At 38.1% G+C, this 26,887-nt stretch overlaps 1 protein-coding gene across 7 annotated transcripts in view; it reads right to left on the bottom strand.

Annotated features, from left to right (window-relative positions):
- The window catches only part of LOC126262195 (kelch-like protein 38), a 172,531-nt gene that overhangs the window by 44,614 nt on the left and 101,030 nt on the right, over positions 1 to 26,887 (bottom strand). For all 7 annotated transcript variants that reach the window (XR_007546708.1, XM_049958661.1, XM_049958615.1 and 4 more), the window contains 3 exons: positions 25,854 to 25,962; positions 25,545 to 25,666; positions 13,799 to 14,005 (listed from right to left, as the gene is read on the bottom strand). Coding sequence is in view for 6 of the 7 variants with exons in the window: in XM_049958661.1 (XP_049814618.1) it covers positions 13,799 to 14,005; positions 25,545 to 25,666; positions 25,854 to 25,962 (438 nt within the window). In the remaining variant the exon portion in view is untranslated. The remainder of the gene's footprint in view (positions 1 to 13,798; positions 14,006 to 25,544; positions 25,667 to 25,853; positions 25,963 to 26,887) is intronic.

Below are 26,887 nucleotides of genomic sequence, written 5' to 3'. Positions count from 1 at the left end.
CGTTTTTCTTGTATCTTACGGGACACACGAATAAGAAAACGAATATGTTGCTCACGAGACAATGTTTAACATGCTATTATGAAAGATAAACAGATAAATTAGTACACAGCTTTATTTCACAGGACTGTAGCAGAAAATCGGTGTACCACAACAGTCGTTTCGCGAACATAAAACATTGTTGCGCAGAGTCGACAATACGCACTCAGAGCCAACAAAGGCGGCTTCTGCCATAATAATCATCACAGAGCCAACAAAGGCGGCTTCTGCCATAATAATTATCGCAGTCGCACAGGTGTTCCCAGTAACCAGTTTGAATACAGCCTTTGCCTTGTTCAACATGCCTAAAGAAAAGTGCTCCGACTGCGTGTTGTTGCGAGGATATGTTCGAGTTTTTGGAGAGAAGTTCTTTAGTACTGATGGGAAAATATTATTTTTTAAACTGTGTGAAGTTAAAGTTAGTGCAGAAAAGCACTTTAATGTGCAACAACACTGTGGCCAGATGGTGTGAAAAGAGACAACATTTTGCTTCTTGTAACAGATGGTGCTTCATATATGGCTAAAGCAGCCAAAGGGCTTCAGATTCTCTACCACAGTATGGTGTATGTCACTTGCCTTGCACATGCATTGCACAGAGTTGCTCAAGAGGTGCGATCAAATTACCCTGACATGGACAAATTAATTTCCTGTGGCAAGAAAATCTATGTGAAGGCTCCGCTACAGGTGCATAAATTCAAGGAACAAGCACCTTCAACTCCCTCCCACCTAAACCTGTCCTTACATGATGGGGTTCTTGGCTTAATGCTGCTGAGTATTACTGCACCAACTACACCCAAATAAAGGCAATCTTCTGTGAGCTTGAGAGCGATGAATCAAGTGCTATCGAAATTGTGAAAGAGGTTTTTACAGATACATTTTCTCGAAACTTGACATACATCAATGCAAATTTTTCAGTGATATCAAAAGCCATCAAATGACTGGAAGCTGTTGGCACTTAGCTATGTGAGGCCCCGAGTATTGTGCAACATGTGCAGAGTGCGTTGGGTCGAGCTCATGGTCATGTGGCTGACAAAGTGAAAACCAAATTGCAAAGTGTTCTCCAATGGAATCCTGGATATTCTACACTGTGCAAAATTAGTGACAGTCTTTCAGGGAATGCCGCAACATTTGAAGATACTGAAACAAAGCTGAACTCCAGTGACCTGGCTGCATTCAAATACGCTCCAGTGATGTCTTGTGAAGTGGAGACGAGCTTTTCCAGGTACAAAACTACCCTCAGCGACAACCATAGATCTCTGACAATGGAAAATTTGAAAATGCACCTTGTGATCCAGTGCAACTTTGCAGATACTGAAGATTGACATACGGTATTAAATAATGTGAAATGCTTTAAATACTATGTAGAAATAAAAACATTGTTTTACTGTTTCAATAGATGATCTTTCCACTGTACTTTGTGTTTAGAAAATAAAACATTCAGACATTCAAAAAATAGGTGCAAATTAGCCACAAACCCTACAGAAAGAAAGAACTATACTTACAATATTTTGAGAAGTGAATTTTGTATTACTTTATGGTGAATAAAAAATTAAATAAACAAACAAGAATGCTTTAAATAAACTTCTATTAAGTCATATTTTATTTTTAAAGGTCATATTTATGTAAGTTTTAGGTCATAAATGCTTGCATATTTCACTGTTTTTTAGGTAATTAAAATCCGGGCCCTATACCCCCGCCGGCGAAACATTGCACTTGACAGTTCGCTTTTTGTCTAGTTAGGTTGGCTATACTGTAATAGCGATGTTGCAACAGCAGCCTCTATACACACAGCAGACGATACAGTTTCCCATCCCGTCTCGTAAATGCAAGCGATTGAGCAATTACAGTGTATATAAAAACTCGTTTTTAGTTATACTACAATGACAGGAAGTAAACCGTATAATAATGCATGTAAAAGCACAACGATGCGCACCCTTTCGATAACGGAGCAAAGAAATACAAAAAACAAGCATCTGACGACTGGTACTTTAAAATCAATAATGTACGTAGTTTACAAAATAAATAATAACCGAGATTGCAATAAATAACCAATATTAGTAATTTTTCACTCACCAATTTACAGCGATAATGGCGCAATTCCATCCAGCTCGCCATCGTCACTGTTGTCCGATTCATCGCCAAAACCGTCTTCATCGTCGTCATCAGCAAGACAAATCATTAATTGTTCATGGCCACTGATAATGCCTTCTATTGTCTGTGCTGCTCGTATAAGCTTCTCGACGTGCTCTACTTTTTTTCTCCATGAGGCTGCATCCACAGTCACAAGAGCTTCACGCAACAGCTTTTCCACCTCTGTTATTGTAAATGACTTGTTGTTGTTCCTTACATACATTTTTACATCACTCCATATTAACTCAATAGGGTTGAAATGGCAGTGATATGGTGGCAGCCTTATTACAGTATGACCCTGCTCCTTGGCAATTTCGTCTACTACATATGTAGGTGTCGTAGGCTTATTTTCTTTAACAAGAGAATATAACAGAACCTTTGTCATACTCATATCCGCTGCAATATTTCGAGCCTGTAACCACTGCACCATAACTTCTTTCCGATCATTTGTGGTTGGGGCTTTGTTCTGTATCACCGAATGATATGGAGCATTGTCCATTACAATTGTTGTAGGGACAGGAAATTGTTTTAAAAGGTTCCTGAACCACTCAACAAATCGTGTGTGATCCATATCTTCATGGTAATCACCAGTCTTTTTTGATCTAAAAACTAAAAGTGCGTCAGGAACAAAACCACTGGAGGAGCCTGCATGGACCACAATTAATCTAGCTCCTCTTCCCGTCGGCTGATGGCCGCTACTGCTGGGTGTGTTATCCGTCCAACATTTACTGATAGCTTCCCCGGCATTAACCCACGTTTCGTCTAGCCAAATTATGGAATGAATGTCTCTGCCCACAATTTTGTGCAAGAAAATGCTACGAGCGGTAACAATATGTGCCCTCTCTAACAGTACTTTGCGTCCGTCTAGCGTTTTGTAACGGAAACCCATATTTTTTAGCACAATTTTTAGTGATGTTTTACCACCCCTGAAGAGTTCACTTTCTTTTAAAGAGATTAATAACTTAGCTACAGTCGGATACTCTTTTCTGCTGTAGTAAGCATAAACATGCCTACGAATTGCATCAGTCTGGAAAGAATCTGAATCTGTGATAGGACTAGGCCGCTTTTTCTTCTTTCCCGGGGTTGATAAAAATGTATTATTTGATCCAGACAGCTCGGAATCATTACAGCTCACTTCAGTATCTTCCAAGTTTTGTAGTAATACTCCCTTACTTACTACGGTTCTTGCACTAATACCAAGAGTTTTCGACGTACGTTCCACCACTTTGTCGGCAGGAATTGATGGCTGTCCATGAATGCTTACGTAGTTTTTCTCCTGCTCGTAAAACTCACGAGTTCTGCGTAGCAACTCCAGTGCCTGGCTGTTTAGCGGCACCCCTCGACGCAAAGGATTGTCACTAGATGAACGAAGTCTTTTCGGTGGCATTTTCCAAGTATGTACACTCAGAACGTAACAAAAGTCACAACGATATAGCACACAGTACAACGAAAACACGCGGTAAACAACATACAATTCACGTTGTATACACATTCACCAAACAAAGCCGGCAACGCGGGAACTTTGACGTCACAGCACGTGAGTAACAGCAGTGCTCACTGCGCTGTGATTGGCTGGCGCCCTACGCTGAACGCCTAGCGCCTATCGTTCTTCACTTGTTACTCTGTTACGCTGCCAACTTCATACGCAAACGTCAAGTGCAATGTTTCAGCGGCCCGGGTATAGTCATAGTCGAAGCAACTGATGACAACAATGGGCCAACTACAACAAGCAACTTAAACTGAATCCGATCGGACTTTGCCCCAGAGGTTCGGCTGATAAAAGAGCAGTGGGGGGCAAGTAGTCACCTGTAAACAGTTTTAGATACAATGATGGAATGAGGATCATTGATGAGTTACTGATGAGTTACTGGAAGACATAAATCTTGGTGAACAAGTTTCTAATAAAGTGTCAATATCAGCAATCCGTGCTCAAATATTAGACATATCTATCAGAGTAATCTTGGATACTGGAGCTTTGACAAATGCAATTTCCAACAATTTATTTAAATGGTTATCCCATACGCCAGAGTTACCGACGTTGCCGACACAAAACTAAGTTCATTGGAGCCTTAGGTACCTGCTTGCAACTAGTTCAGATACAAACTTTGCTAGATGTAAGAATACAAAATACAGTGATAAGATGCGTGTTCCTAGTAATTAAAAAATTAATAGAAGATTGTACCTTCGGATGTTTCAGATTTCGAGGTAGAATGGGATAGGAATGATGATGGAAATAGGATCACATTTGAGGAAGTGGAGAAAATGGTCAATAGATTGCAGTGCAATAAAGCAGCTGGGGTGGATGAAATTAAGTCGGAACTCATCAAATAAAGTGGAATGTCAGGTCTTAAATGGCTACACAGGATAATTGAAATGGCCTGAGAGTCAGGACACGTTCCATCAGACTGGACAAAAGCAGTAATCACACCAATCTTTAAACATGGAAACAGAAAAGATTGTAACAACTACAGAGGTATCTCTTTAATCAGCGTTGTGGGTAAAATCTTCTCAGGTATTGTTGAAAGGAAAGTGCAAGTATTAGTTGAGGACCAATTGGATGAAAATCAGTGTGGGTTTAGGCCTCTTAGAGGTTGTCAGGACCAGATCCCTAGCTTACGGCAAATAATGGAGAAGTGTTATGAGTGGAACAGGAAATTGTATCTATGCTTTATAGATATAGAAAAGGCATATAATCAGGTTCCTAGGAGGAAGTTATTGTCTGTTCTACGAGATTATGGAATAGGAGGCAAACATTTGCAAGCAATTAAAGGTCTTTACATGGATAGTCAGGCAGCAGTTAGAGTTGACGGTAAATTGAGTTCATGGTTCAGAGTAGTTTCAGGGGTAAGACAAGGCTGCAACCTATCTCCACTGTTGTTCATATTATTTATGGATCATATGTTGAAAACAATAAACTGGCTGGGTGAGATTAAGATATGTGAACACAAAATAAGCAGTCTTGCATATGCGGATGACTTAGTTGTGATGGCAGATTCGATTGAAAGTTTGCAAAGTAATATTTCAGAGCTAGATCAGAAATGTAAGGACTATGGTATGAAGATTAGCATCTCCAAAACGAAAGTAATGTCAGTGGGAAAGAGATATAAACGGATTGAGTGCCAAATAGGAGGAACAAAGTTAGAACAGGTGGACGGTTTCAAGTACTTAGGATGCATATTCCCACAGGGTGGCAACATAGTGAAAGAACTGGAAGCGAGATGTAGCAAAGCTAATGCAGTGAGCGCTCAGCTACGATCTACTCTCTTCTGCAAGAAGGAAGTCAGTACCAAGATTAAGTTATCTGTGCACCGTTCAATCTTTCGACCAACTTTGTTGTATGGGAGCGAAAGCTGGGTGGATTCAGGTTACCTTATCAACAAGGTTGAGGTTACGGATATGAAAGTAGCTAGGATGATTGCAGGTACTAGTAGATGGGAACAGTGGCAGGAGGGTGTCCAAAATGAGGAAATCAAAGAAAAACTGGGAATAAACTCTATAGATGTAGCAGCCAGGGCAAACAGGCTTAGATGGTGGGGTCATGTTACACGCATGGGAGAAGCAAGGTTACCCAAGAGACTCATGGGTTCAGCAGTAGAGGGTAGGAGGAGTCGGGGCAGACCAAGGAGAAGGTACCTGGATTCGGTTAAGAATGATTTTGAAGTAATAGGTTTAACATCAGAAGAGGCACCAATGTTAGCACTGAATAGGGGATCATGGAGGAATTTTATAAGGGGGGCTATGCTCCAGACTGAACGCTGAAAGGCATAATCAGTCTTAAATGATGATGATGATGATGATGATGATGTACCATCGGACTAGAGACTATGAGGGAGAAGGACTTAAAAATAAATTACTCATCTGGTAGTCAGTTTTTGTGATAATGGGGAAATGACACAAGTTGATCTGATTATGGAAGAAAGGAGCATTGGAAATTACTGTCCTGGGTATGGTATTAAGCCCATTAGAAAAGAAAGGAGATGTAAACGTATAAAAGACATAAAGGAAAGCAAGATATTTGGGATAGCAGGACAAGTGGAAGAAAAGGCAAAGGAAGCTGATGGATTGAAAAATGAACAATATGATCAGTTGGTAGATCTTTTGGAGAAATATATCCAGGTTTTTGAAGAAAGGCCAGAAAGAGAAAGACAAAATATGACAATAAGTTAAAGAAAGTACAAACTTTTGCTGTAGGGCATAGTGTGTTCTTGTGCACTCATCCACAGGCATCTTTATTGAAGAAGAAGAACAAGAAATGGCAGTTGTTATTTGTCGGACTGTTTGAAATAATAATGATTCCACATCCTGGGGCTTATCTATTGGCCTACCCAGTGACGGGAAAGGCGATGGGACTCTATGCTCACCATCAATATTAAAAAGTACTATGCAAAGTGAAAATTAGAATTAGTCCAGTCTCTAGTAAAAATTGTATAGATTAAGGAGATTTTATTTCATTGAGGTTTTAGGTGTGGGTAGGTTTAGTTAGATAAGCAAGTGTATTGATGTTTGTTTTCAGCAGAACCACAGAAGGAGAGCTGATGCTGATTGTATACTTTTATGTGCATATGAATAACTTTTGTGTTTGTTTCTAGAATGAATTTTAATTTTGTATGTGTTCATGTTCTAGATTAAGTATAAAGAGTAATGCAGTTCATGAGCGATAGTGTCAGCAATTACTGGAAGCAAATATTTTGATAGGAAATGAGTCCAAGTGCTCTGGACATTGAACTTCACGCACTTGTCTGAGAAGTATGCTGAGGCAGAATAATTTTCTGACAACAAAGAGCAGGTGTGTGCATGCCATCTTGTGACTGGCTTTACTACAATTAGGTGCACCTTTTCAGTATCATGTAAAAGGTGAACTAATGGTGGCTGAGCCGAATTATGTTAGATTTGGATGCTAGCATGAAATTACCATGTATTAGCTGTTAAATGTTTGTATTACTTGAGCAAAATCGACTTTCAGTGAAGAAAACTAAGTAATATGACATTGTAAATAAGGGAATATATGACATTAAATTATGTAAGAAGTTATCAAAATATAAGTGCATTGTATTTGTGCGTGCTCACAGACAACCTGTGGATGTTGATAGGGTACAACAAATGCACCATAATTAGGAACATAATGAGAATTCATATCATGTTGATAGTGTAATTCAATGAAAATAGGATATAAAAACAGTGACATGTAACTGAAGTGTAAGAAATGTGAAAGAATGATGAAAAGTGAACAAAGAAATACTCGATTCGAATCTATCGTGCCAGTGCAGAAACATGTTAGTATGCCAATCTACTAACAATTCAAGGCCCAAGAATTCAGAGTAAGGGGTCAGAAGGCTCAGACTTGTCAGTCTGTATCGTGTCCACCACATCCCATTCCTGATCCTGATGCATGCCCGTAACCACCTGGTCCACCACAAGAGACAACAAGATATTGATCCATCAACTACGCATCCCGGTAGCCGCTGTGTGGAAGAGTGTATCATCATTTGAGACCAGCCCACCCCACAGTGCCCAGCTTCCCTGTGAGATCAACCAACGTCATCCAGTTTCTCTGCAATAACTAATTGTGAAAAAGCTGAACAAGAAGATTCAGAAATTTCAGTCAAGGATATGGCCCCCCACGGGGGGGCTATATAATAATCCCTTGGCCGGTACTAGCGGGTAGAAGAGGTTGAATAGATCAGCTGATCGGTTTGACCGTCCTATTGTTATTGGTTTAAAGTTAATAAATATTGCAAGGAGGTGCGTTTTGCCCGCACAAACGAAATATTTATTCCTTGACCTCACATTGCTCCATGGCGAGTGAAGAAAAGAAAATCAGAATGTGACAGGACTTTGTTGCGAGGCAGGATAACGAGAGGATGTGTATGAAGTGTGTGCAATGAAACAGTCATAGTTAGCCGCCATATTGTATAATTTGTGTTTTTTGAGATTCACGAGCGATATGTAACATTAAGGTGTAGTTTAGTAACAGCCATAATACGATATGTTGCATTTCAAAGGTAATTTCGTGTATTTATTTTTGATCAAAAGATTCTGTGATGAACTGTAATGTATGACAAGCTTGTATAGGACATCAAACATTTGGTGGTTGAAGCTTGCTGTAGAACCTGCTTTAATAACATGGTCAAAAGCATAGAGAAAGTTTTCTCTGCTAAAACGAACTCATTTCACTCGAAGACAATCATCGAATGACCATATGTAAATGGCAGTATTCTAATTTGAGAAGATCCTATAGAAGTTTTCTTTCTCTTACATTTAAAGAATTTTACAAACAATCATCGGAGTTGTCAGCTGCTTCTACACAACGAGAGTAACTTGTCTACATGTACGAAATAATGTATGCTGTGGGAGTAGCAGACACCGCTCAGTATATTGTCCTTCGCAGACATACAAAGACACTACACACACTAGTTCAATAACAACGAGTTTAATATTACCAGCTTAAAACCATTAATTTCTTCTTTTAAGCGATAACATTATAACTTCTAAAGAAATATATACAGGATGAAAGTTAATGTGTAAATATCAGCATAAGAACTCAAAAGTCATGATTACCAAAGAGGTCCAAACTCAATCTACCAGAACTGCTTTTTGGTCATAGGTACATTCGGAAAACACCATGCTTCTATGACCTTGATTAATGTGAAAAGTTCAGAAAATGTTGCAATTTGTGAACAACATAAAAATTTGATTAAAGAAATACAAAAAACATCTGTGCACATCATACAGTCTAGGTGAGCGAAGCAGTGGTCACTAAGCTAGGTATTCTGTAACACTTCCTAAGGGCATGCTCCAAGTTACTTTTACACCTCAAGACCTATCTGCAATCAGAATGACATGCTGTGTTATGGAGATTTTTGGTCTCCTGAAACATCATAATAGGCAAATATAAAACATATTTCAAAAGTCTACAACAGATCAATGTCAGAGCTATAGACCTACAGCCTTCTGTGGTTGTTTGATGACCCTTCTTGAAAATTGGAATGGTGTGCTTTTCTCCAATTTTTGGAAAAGTTTGCTCCTCTAGAGCTCAACAGGGGAGCCTTGTTTGATTTTAGTGACTTTAGCTGTTTCTCAATGCTAATATCTATATTACTCATCTATTCAGCAGTGCGAGAATTAAACTGTGGCAGCACTTCTGCAGCTTCTGTTCTACAGAAGCACATGAAAACGGAATTCAGAATTCTCAGTTTTGCTTTGCTGCCCTCAATTTAAGTTCCTCCACTATCCATGAATGGCTGGACACTTCAGTGCCACTGACATCTTTTGCATACACTTTTTTTTAAAAATAATTAAAAATTCTACTACAGTAGTCACTGAAGGTTCATGCATTGCCTTCCTGAGAGCCAAATGTATTGCATTCAACATTTCTCTATCTATAACCCTATGCTTTGACATGATACGTTTGTCTGTTTATCCATCCTACTGAACATGTAAATCTTTCTACATGGTTTATTTGTGCTCTGTACTTTAGTAAACACTGTTGCTACAAATATCTTAAGGACACCGGTACACGTTTCAATATGGACATCCTCAAAGAGTGTCAAAGATCAGGTCTAAAGAGGATCAGAGGTCAGGTCTGTTTGTTGCCATTGGGTCTACTATATTTCTGTCTTGAGTGCGCTTTCAAACTACAGTTTTCTGAGAAATCATTTAGTACTATTTTGCAGGATGTCTTTTCATGCACATCACTTACAATAATGACAGTATGATTGATGATCACATGTATCAGAAGCTAAGTATTTATCTGCAGCTTTTGGTTACTTTTGGGGTGAGTCTGGTGGTTGACATAAGGACCCAATTATAAGCTTATGTCCACTCTTCATACAGATTCTTGCCCAGTCTCACAAGCAGCTTCAAATTTTATCTCAGTAGATCTGAGTTTCTCATCTACTGTAACAACTATGCCACATCCATTTATCAATAACCTATCCTTTTAATCTCATTTAGATTTACCTAAAAATCTCACTGCTGTCAATTTTGGGCTTTAGTTAGTTTTATTATATGACCACTGTTTATTAGGACTGGTTCACTCCATGGGATTTTGTAGTGAATACTTCGGCAGTTGATACTACAATTTTAATCAGTTCATCTGTGTGTGTTGTGGGGGAAGGGGGACGTTTGTTTGGATCTTATTCTAATAATGCAGGGTATCTTATAGCTATCATTAACTGGATTGGATGGAGAGTCATCTTTTTAAAAAAAAAACACTTGTGTGGACTCCACACACAGTCAGCCACCTGGTTTGCAGCCTCTGGTATGTATTCCATCCCTGACCCATTTAGTGGGCACACAATTCTCAATCCTATGGTATAAGCACATGAAGTCACCACCAAACTTCTCACTGAACCTTTGAAGTCTCTCACTGAAGCCTTCGACTAGGCACAAAACCGGAGGGCCTCGATCAGTTCTAGGGACAATGCATCAGATCATAAATTTTGTAGAAACTCTGTGAGCAAGGTTGGGCTTCTCAACCACCTCTGCCAGTTACTGGGGTTATCCTACTATGACCTTGCTCTCCAGATGACATATCCTTTGTTCCAACATATGCCACAATCGACAGTTGGTTGTATCTTTTTCCCCAAAGCTGCCGAAACAGCCTCTTCATCTTATTGACTGAGGACTCCACAAATACATACAGAATGCACAAGTTTATCATTGCCATCCCTTTCTGCCATTTCCTAATGGGTATCATTATGCACCATACATTTGAAGCGTCAATGGTTAATGAACCTCTTCCCTTTTATGCTTGCATTCTCTTGACAAAGGACACAGCATGCTTCCAAAAAGTTGAAACGTGTCTCACTAGCTCAGTTTCAGTTTCAGTGGCAGACAGCACCTTAAACTAGTTGGTCTGGGGGATAGGTGCAGCACCCGGAGCTCTCCCTGGTCCCGCCTGCCCGATCATGGCCTAGACCCAGCACTAACATGCCACTCACAGTCAAGTGGATGAGCACTGATAGCTACTACACTTAACACAGAGGAGACAAAATCCATGGCAGATGGTTGTACTTGAGGTACCTTTGGTACAAGACTATCGGGAGTTCACTAGACATATCCATTTGCAGCAGCTTCCAATCACGATAAGAGTTATTTCCAGCTGCTTATGAACAGCAGCTAACTCATCCTGTGCCTGAGACCACCAGTCACAGTCGGTACAATGTTTACCTGGACACTAACCAAATTAACTTGAAATAAACCTTACTGGTGGTTTTAATTTCTACAACAATTGCAAGTTCACTTTACGACATGCTATGATAAGATAAGAGCCTGGAATAAAAGTTACAAATTCCTTGAAAAAAAATTGTATCTTTAATTCTGTTGAAATTATGCTTCCTAACAGACTCATGAATCACTGTTGAAAACAATGATGATGTGTGACAAATGTCATCAATATACACCTTTGTTGAAGGGGAAAATTAATGGAACACTTATTTTTGCATCCAAGTATTTGTACGAGTTGACCATTTTGAATTGTAGCTCACTGACACTGTAGTCATGGGAAGTGTACAGCTTTACATCTCTGAACATTTAAAGCACACTGACAATCTTTCAACAATTTGAAATTTTACCAAGATCTGACAGGATATTTACAATTTTTTTTCTTCAAGTAATACATCAAATTAGACAACTGCATAACCTGCAAAACTTCTGAATTACTAATAATACTGTCAGACAGGTCATTAACATACAACCTAACAGTAAGCTTTCTAAAACATTCTGCATCCTGACTACCAATACTGATCCATTCACAAATTTAATTTAATACTACATATGGTCACAGTTTTGTTAATGAGCATTGATGTGGTACCAAGTCAAAAGCTTTCGAGAAGTCAAGAAATACTGCAGCAAACTAATCCATCCTTGATCCATAGCTTTCAGCAAGTCATGTGAGAAGATCTCAAATTCTGTTTAACATGATCAGTGTTTTTGGAATCCTTGCTGGTTAACCATAAAGGTTACCTGACATACCTAAGAAGAAAACAGATGACAATCATCATGAAATGAAGTTTTGATGATTTATGAGACTAAACTTCGAAGTATTGTCATATGTCCCACTTACAGAACTTTAAAAAACGTCCTTTAATGCTCATTTTATTTTATGCATCTACTTTTACATACATACTCCACAAGCCACTGTATGGTGTATGGCAGAGGATACATGTACCACTACTAAACATATCCTTTTCTACACCACTTGCAAAAGTAGTGATGGAAAAATGACTCTCTATGTGCCTCTGTATGAGCTCTAATTTATCTTATCTTGGCTGTTCCTGCACAAAATGTACATTGGTGGCAGTAGAATTGTTCAGCAAATCAACTGCAGATGCCAGAACTCTACATTTTCTCAATAGTGTTCCACAAAAACATTGTTGTCTTCCTGCCAGGGATTCCCATTTGAGTTAACGAAGCATCTCCGTAACATTCACATGTTAACTGAACCTACTGTAGCACATCTAGCAGCTTGCCTTTGCATTGCTTTGATGTCTTCCTTTAATTCAATCTGTTGGGGAGTCCAAACACTTAAGCAATGCTCAAGAGTGAGTTGCACAAGAATTCAATATACTGTTTCCTTTGTAGATGAGCTACGCTTTCCTAAAATTGTCCCAGTACACTAAAATCAACCATTCACTTTCCTTACTACCATCCTTACATGCTCTTGCATTTCATATTGCTTTGCAACATTATGCCTAAATGTATAATCAACATGACTGTATCAAGAAGCATACCATTAACACTGCATTCAAACATTACACAATTACTGTTCCAACTCATGTGCAATAACTTACATTTTTCTACATTTAATGCAAACAGAAATTCTGTTTAAGTCATCTTGCATCCTTCTACAGTGACTCAAAAATGATACTTTCCTGTATACTACAGCACTGTTAGCAAATGGTCACTGAGTGCTGCTTACCACATTTTGTTGAACTATTTATGTATATAGAGAACAAGCACAGTCTTATTACATTTCCCCAAGGTAACCCTGACAATACACCTGTCTCTTATGAACACCCATCATCAAGGACAAGGTTATGGTTCTATTACTTAAGAAGCATTTGAGCCACTTGCATATCAGGGTATCATTCTGTATGCTCGGACCTTCGTTAAGTTTGCAGTGGGGCACCATGTGATATGCTTTCTGGAAATCTACAAGTCTTATGACATTTTATAAAACTCTTATTGCAAGAGATTCAATTGTATTTTTAATTCATCTGTGTCAGTTATAGTTGTTTCCGTTGGCACAAACATTATTTATGTTTTATGTATTAAATTTACAGTTCAAACTTGATTTAACATCTCATCTGACAATTTTATATACATTTTTAATGAAATATTATTCTCATGTGCAATTAAGGAATCATTTTCTTGTAGACTTTGAATTATAATTGATGTTAACTGTGTTCAAATGCATGTTTCTAACTTGCTAACATAGTTTTTACATGTGAATTCTGTGCTAAACATTTTCACTGTTACATAGAGGAGATATTACTAAGACAGTCAACAGTAAGCCTACTGCTCAGATACAGCTACAACAGAACTTCAAGGATTAAACAAATGTTGTTTATTTTACATTATTATAACAATATCTTGAAATTCAAAGTTCATAATATTTGTATCATCATACCTGTAAGATATATACTTTCTTCATATGGCATTGCACTATTGAATGCCATGTTGTTTGTTATTGGAGGTTCTCTGAATGTGTGCCACACATCAGATCCAACGTGATATATATATACTTCAATACCAAACACAAAAATGTACCCTTGATAAACACAGCATGCCACGGAGTACATATTCTGAGGAAGAGATGAACACTCGATCCATGATCCTGAAAAGAAACCTATATACAATATACAGTAATGGTAATGGTTAACATTTCTCTTCCTACCTTTATGAATAATAAAATATATTATACAATGAAAGTTACTACAACCACAAGTCTTGGTCTAACTAAACTGCTCAGACCATTTTATAACGATAAAATATAACTATGAATACTTACCAGAATATCAGAAAACTTATGTGATTAGTAAAAGGGCATTTGTTTCAGCATAATACAATATATCTTGCTCACTTTCAGATTTCAGAACACTTTTATTTTGTTAAGTGAATGAAACAAAATTAAACAATCAATCATTAAATTCTGTTATTCCTCCATAACCTATTACTCCTATTTATTTATTTAACTTGATTTTATCAGGGCCATCAGTTCCTTGTTTACATTTTAGTTACCTAAGAAATGACAATTTTAAAACGACAAATAATATTAAAATGATTTGAATGTCTATAGAGAGAATGTGAGTAAATAATACTGACTATAAACGAATAAAGTTAGTACTGCCAGTACTACTTCTGGTGCTGCATGCATTTTTTTTATATTGGTATGACTATCAACCAGCTGTCCATCAGAATAAAAGGTCACTGCCAAACTGTGGCCATGAGCAAAGCAGAGCACCCCATGGTGCAACATGTAGCTGAACATAACACGCTTGATTTCAATAGGTATTTCACAAACCAGGCCATCTGGGTCCTCCCCTCCACCACTAGCTTTTCTGAATGTGCGCAGATGGGGTTATCCTTGTAGCACACTCTCCTTTCCCAAAATTACCCCAATCTCAACCTACAGTAACCTACTGTCCCCAAATCCTCCACCCAACATTTTCCAGCTCCTTGTCCTTTCACCTCCTCCTTTTTTATATACCCTCACAACTTTTGTGTGCCATCCGCCCTTTCCCCTTCTTCTCTCCCTTCTCATCTCCTGAGGTTGCACCTTGCGATCTCTGGTCCCTACAGGGCTTGCCAGACAGAGCTCTTCTCTCCCCACACCCGTACCATGCCATTCCTCCCCCTTTCCCACCCCACTCCAGATTGCTACTCAAGTGACACGAACATGCAGCAACTAAAGGAACTGTTTCAAAGAATACAGACAATAGCAAGATTTTAAACATGGCTGCAGCAGCAACTGTTAAAATTCTTCACAATAAAGGATGACAGCCAAAAACAGTTGCAGGATAGAATTTTTTTATTAAAATTCTTGACCAAGGTTTCGGTACATATAAATATACCTTCATCAGAAGTAAAACTTCCTGAACAGAAAGACACATTCATTAGAAAAGCCATATCAACGAAAGTGAGAAACAGAAGCTTAAGTAACAGTGAAATTACTAAAGTAATACAGGCACAAAATCTTTAGTACTTACTAAAATTACATCATGCCATGGAGAATAATAAAACAATTATGCCAAAGGCGTCGTCAGTAATTTAAAACATCATCTCCATTTGTACAACATGTGTAATGGGCACAGGATCATAGCGAACAGTTTAACACCGTTACTTCGCCTATGAACTATTGAGACACGAGTGTGAAAGCACTAAGGCAGATTGTTTCGCCGCGAGAGGGCACTTGCATGTGCAAGACTCGCGTATATTAAAATCCATAAATACATACATAAGCGCATCAAAAATTATTAAAGGTTGTGTTAATTCAAACTCTGTCTTAATAATAAAACGTATCAGGCCAATTAAAGACATTTATGTAAAATAAAAATATAGAACCAAATTTACCTGTGTCCTAGTGTCAAACGGATAAAGCTTGCGCTTGGAACATCTAACGAGAGAGGGCACAAGTGTAATGCACGAGAGTCTCGCGTAACGTAGGCATGAAATACATACTAGTGAAACAACCAAAATATTATAATAAAACGAAACCATCTGTCATTATTAATAAAACATAGTAGTCATTTAACCACACATACACATTAAAATTCATAACTAACAAACATCACAATACTTAGAATCCCAACAAGACAGGAAAAGCGCATTTCACCGGCATCAACAAGCAAGAAAATAACTACTAGTCAGCCAGACTAAATTACATTAAGGCAATGAGGGGTTTGAAACTGTCTAAAAAATTTTTGTTTCGAAGCTGCACCTGTTCATTAAGAACAAAACCATCTTTTAGAGACAGATGCTTAAAAATCTCTAATTCTTCGAGCAAGTCTAGTTTGTAACCTTTATTAGCTTCATGAAGCAGCTCTACGTCGTCCAGTTCACTTGGCGTGTGCCGTAAGAGCCATAGATGTTCAGCAAAGGTGGAATTATATACGTTTTCCCCATTTTTACCCAACATGTGTTCTTTATACCTAACTTTAATGGGTCTACCTATCTGCCCTATGTAATAGTTTGGGCAGTCGTTACAAGTAATTTTGTATACACCGGACTTAGTGCTGAGTTCTTCTCGTGCTCCAATATTATGAATTACTCTACGTTTCAGGCTATTATTTACGGAAAAAGCAACTCTATAACCGTATTGTTTCTGTAAAAGTCTTCTTATCTTATATGAAACGTTACCTTTGGCATAATTGTTTTATTATTCTCCATGGCATGATGTAATTTTAGTAAGTACTAAAGATTTTGTGCCTGTATTACTTTAGTAATTTCACTGTTACTTAAGCTTCTGTTTCTCACTTTCGTTGATATGGCTTTTCTAATGAATGTGTCTTTCTGTTCAGGAAGTTTTACTTCTGATGAAGGTATATTTATATGTACCAAAACCTTGGTCAAGAATTTTAATAAAAAAATTCTATCCTGCAACTGTTTTTGGCTGTCATCCTTTATTGTGAACAGACAATAGCAATTGGACTGGGTTAGTTCAGGGGTGTTTAGGGATTGCTTGTCAACCATTCAATAAGTTCTCAACAACTAACTTTCTTTGGTCAGTCCTTATTATCTGTAAGATTATACAATATGCACCACAAATCTTTTCTCTACACTTTATTTATTGCCTATCTTATAACTGTATTTTGTTTATATCCCAGAATTTTCATACTCACAATATTTTATGCTTAGTTAATATATATAAATCCAGAGGAGAACTTTCTGAGCCATTTACGATTAAAACAGGGTTAAGACTAGGAGATGGTCATCACCACTGCTCTTCAACTGTCCTCTTGAATACTTGATGAGAAAATGCTTGATTTGATTTTAACAGGGAAGCTAAAACAGTTTAGTTCTAACCCACCACTTCCCGCACCGAAACTGAGTTTATTGTGCGGTATCACTCCCTGTATATCTAGTAAAGCCAACAAATGCCCTTGAATAGTGCAAGGAGTCCCTTTACCAGTTTTTTGTTAGGCACAATTTCTTCAGGTCTAGTTGTCCCGAAGATTCTATATCTTTTGCTCTCCAATGCCATGCATTCGGACATTAGGTGTGATTCACTTTCTTCACCCCCGTCACACATCCTACATTTAGGGTCTTCTTCCATTATACCCATAGGGTGTAGGTGTTTTTTGAAATTACCATGGCCTGTCATCAGTCCAGTCATGAGTTTGATCTCTTTCCTGTTCAATCCCAGGATTACAGAGCTTCTTTTAAAACATGGCTTGGGCATCATTACCTTCCCATGTTTTTGTTTATGGACCTTAGTCCAATATTCTACATGCTGTTTCCTAAGCCAGTTCCATGGTTCTAGTTTGACCATAGCCTTGGTGATTGTCAGGACAGGTTCCAGTCCAATAAATGGAGTCATTGTCCCCATCCTGGACAATCTGTCAGCTTGTTCATTGCCACAGATCCCTGGGTGGTCATGGACCCACACTAGGTTTACCCTATTGTTTCCCCCTAGCTCCACCAGAGCCATGTGGCATTCTGCAAAAATCTTAAATCTTGTTGCGGTGGCTGCCAGTGATTTCAGGGCTGCCTGGCTGTCTGAATAGACATAGACGCTATGGTCATTATAGCACCTACACATGTTCTCCTCCACACATGTCCTGATTGCAGTAATTTCAGCTTGGAATACAGAGGCCAGTTTTCCTAGAGAGATGATGCCCTCCAGTCTTGGCTGAACCCCGTACACCCCTGCCCCAACTCCTTGGTCCGATTTCGACCCATCAGTGAACCAAACCATGCCCCCCATATGATGTTGAACTGTTTTTTACCACTGCTCCCTGCCTCCAATTATTATATTGTAAGGCTTGTTGAAGCAGTTGGGAGTTATTATATAGTAGGCAGGCATTTCCCCAGCCATTCCTATACTTACCTCACTCACTATGTTAGTGTGTGATTCTGGATATCCAAATGAGACCCAGTTTTTGCCAGTTTGAAGTTTGTATGCCCCAGCTGCTGCCTCCATCTTGACCCAAAGGTGTAGTGGAGGCACATCCAGCATGGCTTCCATCCCAGCAGTTGGTGTGCTGCTAATTCCACCTGTTATGGCTAAGCAGGCCAGTCTCTGCCCCTTAGCAAACTCCTTAGCTGCAACCTGCTGTTCTACCTTCTTCCACCACACTACAGCACGTAGGAAATCCTAGGTCTAACCACTGTGGTGTGTATCCAGTGCATACTCCTGGAGCTTAGGCCCCAGTTTTTGCCACAAGCCCTTCTGGTACTCACTAGAGTACTTTTTGCCTTGGAGCAGATGCTCTTAATGTGAGGGGTCCCCGTTAGTTTCTCTTCTAAGGTTACTTTTAGATATTTCACTATCCCCTTCACAGGTAGAGTTTCATCGAAGAGCTTCAGATTCCAACTTGAGTGCTGGATATGCCTCTTTGAAAATGCACCACAACAGTCTTCTTAGGATTAACAATCAGATCCTGTTTGATGCACCAATTTTGCACAATGTCCAATCCTCCTTGTGCCATATTTCTAACTGTGTCAGTAAAATTGCCAAGTATTACTATGACAAGGTCATCTGCGTATCCTTGGCACAAGCATTGTCTGGAATTTAGTTACTCAATTAGTTCGTTCACCACTAGATTCCACAATAAAGGTGACAGAACTCCTCCTTGTGGGCAGCCTCTAGTGGTGTTAATTACCATATTTTCATTCATCATGGTAGCCTCTACCTTCCTTCCACTAAGCATGGCCCTATTCCACTTACATATAGTGGTCCATAGGTCATGTACCTCTGCTGCTCTTACCATGGAATCGAAGGTTGTATTACTGAAGGCCCCCTCAATATCCAGGAAGATGTAGAGGGCTATTTCTTGGAAGTGAAGTGCTTTCTCCACCCTCCAAATGTGTTGGGGGAGAGCTGTCACACACAATTTACCTGGTTGATATACATGTTGAGGGGCCCTAATTAGCCTCCTCCCCCAGTGTAAACATTAACCAATTTTTCCAATGTTTTGAGAATGCAGGAGGACAGACTGATTGGTCTCGTATCCTTGGCCTTGGTATGATCAATTCTCCCTGGCTTTGGAATGAAGACAACCTTCACTGTCCTCCAAGCATTAGAAATGATTCCTACTGCTAGGCTAACCTGCATAGGATTCTCATGAGATTCTCTCCTGCCTGTTGCAGGAGAGCTGGAAAAATTCCATCTGGGACAGGTGACTTGAATGGTTGGAATGTTCCCACCACCCATTGGATTTTGTTAAAGTCCACACACTCTTTGGCCGATTCCCTGTCTTCTCTTCAAGTACCTGAGAACCATTATCTCTCCGGGATTACATTCTGGTCTGTGTTGTCTAGCAGAGCATACTGAGGAAAGCGAGTTTTGAGGAGCAGTTCCAGCATCTCATGTGCTGTCTTTGTATATTCTCTATCCTCCTTCCTCAACGTACCTCTTGTATTGGTTGGTACTCTAGTGAAAATTCTGTGAAATCTGGCTTGAGCAGCCGTGCTCTCCCCTTCCTCACAGAATGCCTTCCAGGATGCCTTCTTTGCTTGTCTGATTGCAAAGTTGTAATTGACAAGGGCCTCACAATATTTAGTCCATTGTCCTTTACATCTCGCAATGCTAAACAGTCTTTGTACCTGAATGAATTTTATCCATGGTGGATGCTGTCGAACTCTGTGACTGTTCCTTTATAGGGTGTAGAAAAATATCTGCTACCAGTCACTTTGTACCTGTTTTCTTTGAATTTCCAAGTTATTATTCCACCAGGGCACACTCCTATTTGTACACTTCTTGGTAATTGTGCAGTTGTCCTGATATGAGGTCACTATGGCAGAGGTAACAGCCTCTGCTACTCCCTCAAACTCTACTGGATTCCTTATCGAGGTTTTAATTTCTGATAAGCCTAAGTCAAGGTCCCTCCTATATGTCTCCCAGTCTGTTTTCCTGGGATTCCTATAGGTCATGGTCTGTCTGACTCCCATTTCAACCTTGAATTTAATGTACATGTGTAATTTTTTGTTTCTTTGTGTTTATCAAGTGGAAACATGTTTATCTTCTGTATTTTTATTTTCTTGTAATTGTACTTGAGAACAAAATCAGTTTAATACCCTATTACATCCAGTATTGACAATAATGGTACAAAGAGAATCCTAAAAACATAACAACTGGAACCAAGAAAGATGATATAAATCTAAACTGTTTGGGATTCGGAGATGACTTGGCATTACTAGCTAATAATGTACAAGAAGTTAGAAATCAAAAAATGGGGTTGCTAAATATAGCACAAAAAGTAGGACTTCAGATATCTTCCAAAAAGACTGGGATGATGGTAACAGAACCGCTAGTAACAGACCGTGTAACAGCAGGCAACAGAAAAATTAAAATAGTCAAGCAATCTAAATATCTTGGAGAGATTATAACACACAACTTGGATGAAAAACCTGCTTGGTAAGAAAGAACCAATAAAATGATACAAGCTCAAAACTAAAATGATCTACATACAATAAGAAATGTCTATCAATTCAAACAAAATTAAAACACTACAAGATGGTGGTTCAGCCAGAGGTGACATACACAAGTGAGACTCTTTTTAAAGTCACTAGAGAAACAGAGTCGACAAAATACTAAAAGAAGAGAGAAAAATAGCTAGAACATGCATAAATAAATAATACCAGAAGGAAGGACAATAGTGGATAGTGTCAAATGAAGTAGTGTACAGGGAAGTGCAGCCCATCACAGATACTATATGTAAAAAGAGAATTTCTTTCTTTGGCCACATAATGAGGATGCCAGAATCCAGATTAGCAAGAAAAATTATGCAGAAACTGTGGAATCTGAAGCAACAAGTAGAATGGATCAAGGAAATTAAAGAGCATATGGGGGAACTAGATATAACCTTGGATGATCTGCAGAACAAGACAGAAAATCTCGAGAAACTGAAAGACAAAAATATAGGATTTAAACGAAAAGTAGACAAATGACACACAATGAAAAGGGTATTTACAGATGAGAAAAGACAGAAAAGATCAGAGCAAATGAAAAGATACTGGGTAGTTAAAAAAGAACAAAACATGCGCTTACTGAAGAAGAGGACCAGGAAATGATTGTGACTAAAGTGGTCCAATGAGGCTGTAAAAGCAAATAATAATAATAATTATTATTATTATTATTTCTTTGTTTCTTTTCTCAGACGTTATGTCTGGTCAAAAATGGAAAGTGACGCGGACCTTGATCAAGCGTCACTTCCTTTTAACTGTACGGTATATGTTATATTGCATTTAGGAACTTTCGGGTAATTGAAAATGTATCAATAATTACAGATTTCTGTAGTTGTATATATAAGTTTGGATGTAGCTGTATTGCATTGATGTACTGGTGGATATTATGTGGTATGACTCCTGTAGTTGATAGTATAATTGGTATAATGTCAACTTTATCCTGATGCCACATGTCCTTGACTTCCTCAGCCAGTTGGATGTATTTTTCAATTTTTTCTCCTGTTTTCTTTTGTATATTCGTTGTATTGGGTACGGATATTCCGATTAGTTGTGTTAATTTCTTCTTTTTATTGGTGAGTATGATGCCAGGTTTGTTATGTGGTGTTGTTTTAGCTGTTATAATGGTTCTGTTCCAGTATAATTTGTATTCATCATTCTCCAGTACATTTTGTGGTGCATACTTTTATGTGGGAACATGTTGTTTTATAAGTTTATGTTGTAAGGCAAGCTGTTGACGTATTATTTTTGCTACATTGTCATGTCTTCTGGGGTATTGTACATTGCTAGTATTGTACATCCGCTTGTGATGTGATCTACTGTTTCTATTTGTTGTTTGCAAAGTCTGCATTTATCTGTTGTGGTATTGGGATCTTTAATAATATGCTTGCTGTAATATCTGGTGTTTACTGTTTGATCCTGTATTGCAATCATGAATCCTTCCGTATCACTGTATATATTGCCTTTTCTTAGCCATGTGTTGGATGCGTCTTGATCGATGTGTGGCTGTGTTAGATGATACGGGTGCTTGCCATGTAGTGTTTTCTTTTTCAAATTTACTTTCTTCGTATCTGTTGATGTTACATGATCTAAAGGGTTGTAGAAGTGGTTATGAAATTGCAGTGGTGTAGCCGATGTATATATATGAGTGATTGCTTTGTGTATTTTGTTAGTTTCTGCTCGTTCTATAAAGAATTTTCTTAAATTGTCTACCTGTCCATAATGTAGGTTTTTCATATTGATAAATCCCCTTCCTCCTTCCTTTCTGCTTAATGTGAATCTTTCTGTTGCTGAATGTATGTGATGTATTCTATATTTGTGGCGTTGTGATCGTGTAAGTGTATTGAGTGCTTCTAGGTCTGTGTTACTCCATTTCACTACTCCAAATGAGTAGGTCAATATTGGTATAGCATAAGTATTTATAGCTTTTGTCTTGTTTCTTGCTGTCAATTCTGTTTTCAGTATTTTTGTTAGTCTTTGTCTATATTTTTCTTTTAGTTCTTCTTTAATATTTGTATTACCTATTCCTATTTTTTGTCTGTATCCTAGATATTTATAGGCATCTGCTTTTTCCATCACTTCTATGCAGTCACTGTGGTTATCCAATATGTAATCTTCTTGTTTAGTGTGTTTTCCCTTGACTATGCTATTTTTCTTACATTTTTCTGTTCCAAAAGCCATATTTATATCATTGCTGAATACTTCTGTTATCTTTACTAATTGGTTGAGTTGTTGATTTGTTGCTGCCAGTAGTTTTAGATCATCCATGTATAGCAAATGTGTGATTTTGTGTGGGTATGTTCCAGTAATATTGTATCCATAATTTGTATTATTTAGCATGTTGGATAGTGGGTTCAGAGCAAGGCAGAACCAGAAAGGACTTAATGAGTCTCCTTGGTATATTCCACGCTTAATCTGTATTGGCTGTGATGTGATATTATTTGAATTTGTTTGGGCATTAAGTGTGGTTTTCCAATTTTTCATTACTATGTTTAGGAACTGTATCAATTTAGGATCTACTTTATATATTTCCAATATTTGTAGTAACCATGAGTGGGATACACTATCAAAAGCTTTTTGGTAATCAATGTATGCGTAGTGTAGTGACCTTTGTTTAGTTTTAGCTTGATATGTCACCTCTGCATCTATTATCAGCTGCTCTTTACATCCTTGTGCTCCTTTGCAACAGCCTTTTTGTTCTTCATTTATAATTTTGTTCTGTGTTGTATGTGTCATTAATTTCTGTGTAATGACTGAAGTTAATATTTTGTATATTGATGGTAGGCATGTTATGGGGCGATATTTAGCTGGGTTTGCTGTGTCTGCTTGATCTTTAGGTTTCAGATAAGTTATTCCATGTGTAAGTGTATCAGGGAATGTGTATGGGTCTGCAATGTAACTGTTAAATAATTTATATCTGAACGAAAGTGCTGGCAGGTCGATAGACACACAAACAAACACAAACATACACACGAAATTCAAGCTTTCGCAACAAACTGTTGCCTCATCAGGAAAGAGGGAAGGAGAGGGAAAGACGAAAGGATGTGGGTTTTAAGGGAGAGGGTAAGGAGTCATTCCAGTCCCGGGAGCGGAAAGACTTACCTTAGGGGGAAAAAAGGACAGGTATACACTCGCGCACACACACACACACACACACACACACACACACACACACACACACACACACACACACACACACACATATATATCCATCCGCACATACACAGACACTAGCAGACATTTGTAAAGGCAAAGATGAAAAGAAGCAGAAATTACAAGCATTGGCCAAACGACTTAGAAGATACAAAAAAAGTGAAAATAGAAGGAAAGAAAACCAAACATTCAACACAAACCAAAAGAAATTTTACCATACAATAGATAACTCCTTCCCTCTTTCCTGATGAGGCAACAGTTTGTTGCAAAAGCTTGAATTTCGTGTGTATGTTTGTGTGTCTATCGACCTGCCAGCACTTTCGTTCGGTAAGTCACATCATCTGCGTTTTAGATATATTTTTCCCACGTGGAATGTTTCCCTCTATTATATTCATATCATTAATTTGTTAAATAATTTAGTTAGATGTGAATGTGTTGAGGTGAACTTCTTTAGCCAGAAATTTGCTATTTTATCTTTTCCAGGGGCTTTCCAATTGTGAGTAGAATTAATTGCTTGGGTGACTTCATGTTGCAAAATTATCACTTCAGGCATTTGTGGTATCATCTTGTATGTGTCTGTTTCTGCTTGTATCCACCGTGCATGCCTGTTATGTTGTACCGGGTTTGACCATATGTTGCTCCAGAAGTGTTCCGTGTCTGTTATGTTTGGTGGATTGTCTATTTTAATGTGTGTGTTATCTATTGTCTGGTAAGATTTCTTTTGGTTTGTGTTGAATGTTTGGTTTTCTTTCCTTCTATTTTCACTTTTTTTGTATCTTCTAAGTCGTTTGGCCAATGCTTGTAATTTCTGCTTCTTTTCATCTAATTACTCTATCGCTTCTTGTTGTGAGATTTTACCTAACCTTTTTCGTTTTTTTTCTGACATTTCATTTCTTATAAATTGTGTTAGCTGTCTGATGTCTTTTCTCAGTTTTTCTATTCTGATCTGTAGCCTGTGTTGCCATGCTGGTTTTGTGGGTTTCTTCTGTGTGTTGGTTGGTTCTGATCTCTGCCTAGTGTGTATATTTAGTGTAGTGAGTGCTCCTATATAAACCAGTAGTTGTAACTCTTCCATAGTTGTGTTTTCATTTATTTTGTTGTGTATGATTGTGTTGATAGTTTGTATTGTTGTTTCGACTTGTGGGTTATTTGGCGGTCTATGCAAGAATGGTCTAATGTCTGTATTTGTGTTTTTGTATTCTATATATGTCAGCTGAAATTTATCTTCTATATCTAAAATGTGTGTCACTTCGTGTTCTATTTGTGCTTGTTCTGGTGGCTGTCTTAAGATTTCGTTTTCCTCTGATTGTTTAATTGATGCGTTTTGTTCTTGAAAAGGGTATTTACAGATGAGGAAAGACAGGAAAGATCAGAGCAAATGAAAAGATACTGGGTAGTTAAAAAAGAACGAAACATGCGCTTACTGTAGAAGAGGACCAGGAAATGATTGTGACTAAAGTTGTCCAATGAGGCCGTAAAAGCAAATAATAATAATAATTATTATTATTATTATTATTATTATTATTAGTAGTAGTAGTAGTAGTAGTATAATTATAATAAATATATGTGTGTATATGTATCACAGGGTTTTTACTTACTAGTGACAACATTGTATTTTGTGACAGATGCTGTTATTAATCTATGTCGCCCAAAACCTCCAATAACATAAATTTCATCATTGAGACAACACACAGCATGATGTCTTCTAGGTGATGGTAAACTGAAACAATTAAATTTCACTAAGTTTTAAAAATTATTATTTCTCGTTTAAAGTCTCAACAAGTTGAGTAGTATATCATACACTATGTTGTAAAATGTCATTATACACAGTCTTTAAAAAATGACTAACATCTGAAAGGATATAAATAGCTGAATATTATTCCACAATAAAACAGAAAATCTAATACCTTGTTTCATATGTCCAGTCTTCTTTGAATATATCATATTTCCAGATAGACTTGTTCCAGTTGGCATGCCCCATAAAATATTCACCCCCAATGATGAAAAGCTCCCTTCCTGAAACACCATTACATTACAGACAGGCTTAAAGGGTTGTAGTATTTCACCAGTACATCAATCTTTCTTGCAACACAAGGAAATCTACATCTTCCAGAAAGAGATTTTCACTCTGCAGTGTGCACTCATATGAATCTTCCTGGCAGATTCAAACTGTGTGCCACACCGAGACTAACTTGGGACCTGGACCTTTACCTTTCGCGCGCAAGTGCTCTCATTCTGGAAACATCCCCTACGCTGTGACTAAGCCATGTCTATCCACAATATTCTTTCTTCCAGGAGTGCTAGTTCTGCAAGGTTCGCAGAAGAGCTTCTGTGAAGTTTGGAAGGTAGGAGACGAGGTACTGGCAGAATTTAAGCTGTGAGGATGAGTCAAGATCATACTTCGGTTGCTCAGTTGGTAGAGCCCTTGCCCACGAAAGGCAAAGGTCCCGAGTTGAGTCCCGGTCCAGCACACAGTTTTAATCTGCCAGGAAATTGCAAATCTACATCTTGTTTTGTCTGAAGCCTTCATGCTGACTGCAAAAAGTGTTTAAGTGTTTTTGACTGATAAGTGTTTTTGACTGCGAAAAGTGTTTAAGTGTTTTTGTTGCATACTGAAAGAATGTTGTAAATTACATTGACAGGAAAAAGGCAGATACATTAGGATGTAGCTCCCATCAATGACAAAGGTTATTTAGGACACAGTACAAGCTAAGATTGGGTAGTGATGTGGAAGTGTACCAGTTGTGTCATTTATAAAGGAACCAACCCAGTATTTGACCTATGCAAATAATAGTATTTGAAGAAAACCATGACTTGCATATTTCAAGATGAATTGGAGCTCTCATTTTCCTTAGTGTCTTATCACTGCACCACTCTGCTCAGTGTAATTAATAAAACAGGACAATAAAACAGTGAGAGCTAGTTGCACTGATATGCTCAC

Source organism: Schistocerca nitens, chromosome 1 (genome assembly GCF_023898315.1).
Source record: "Schistocerca nitens isolate TAMUIC-IGC-003100 chromosome 1, iqSchNite1.1, whole genome shotgun sequence".
NCBI classification, from domain to species: Eukaryota; Metazoa; Arthropoda; class Insecta; order Orthoptera; family Acrididae; genus Schistocerca; species Schistocerca nitens.
The sequence above is the reverse complement of the archived record's forward strand: the minus strand, read 5'-3'. Positions and strand labels throughout refer to the sequence as shown.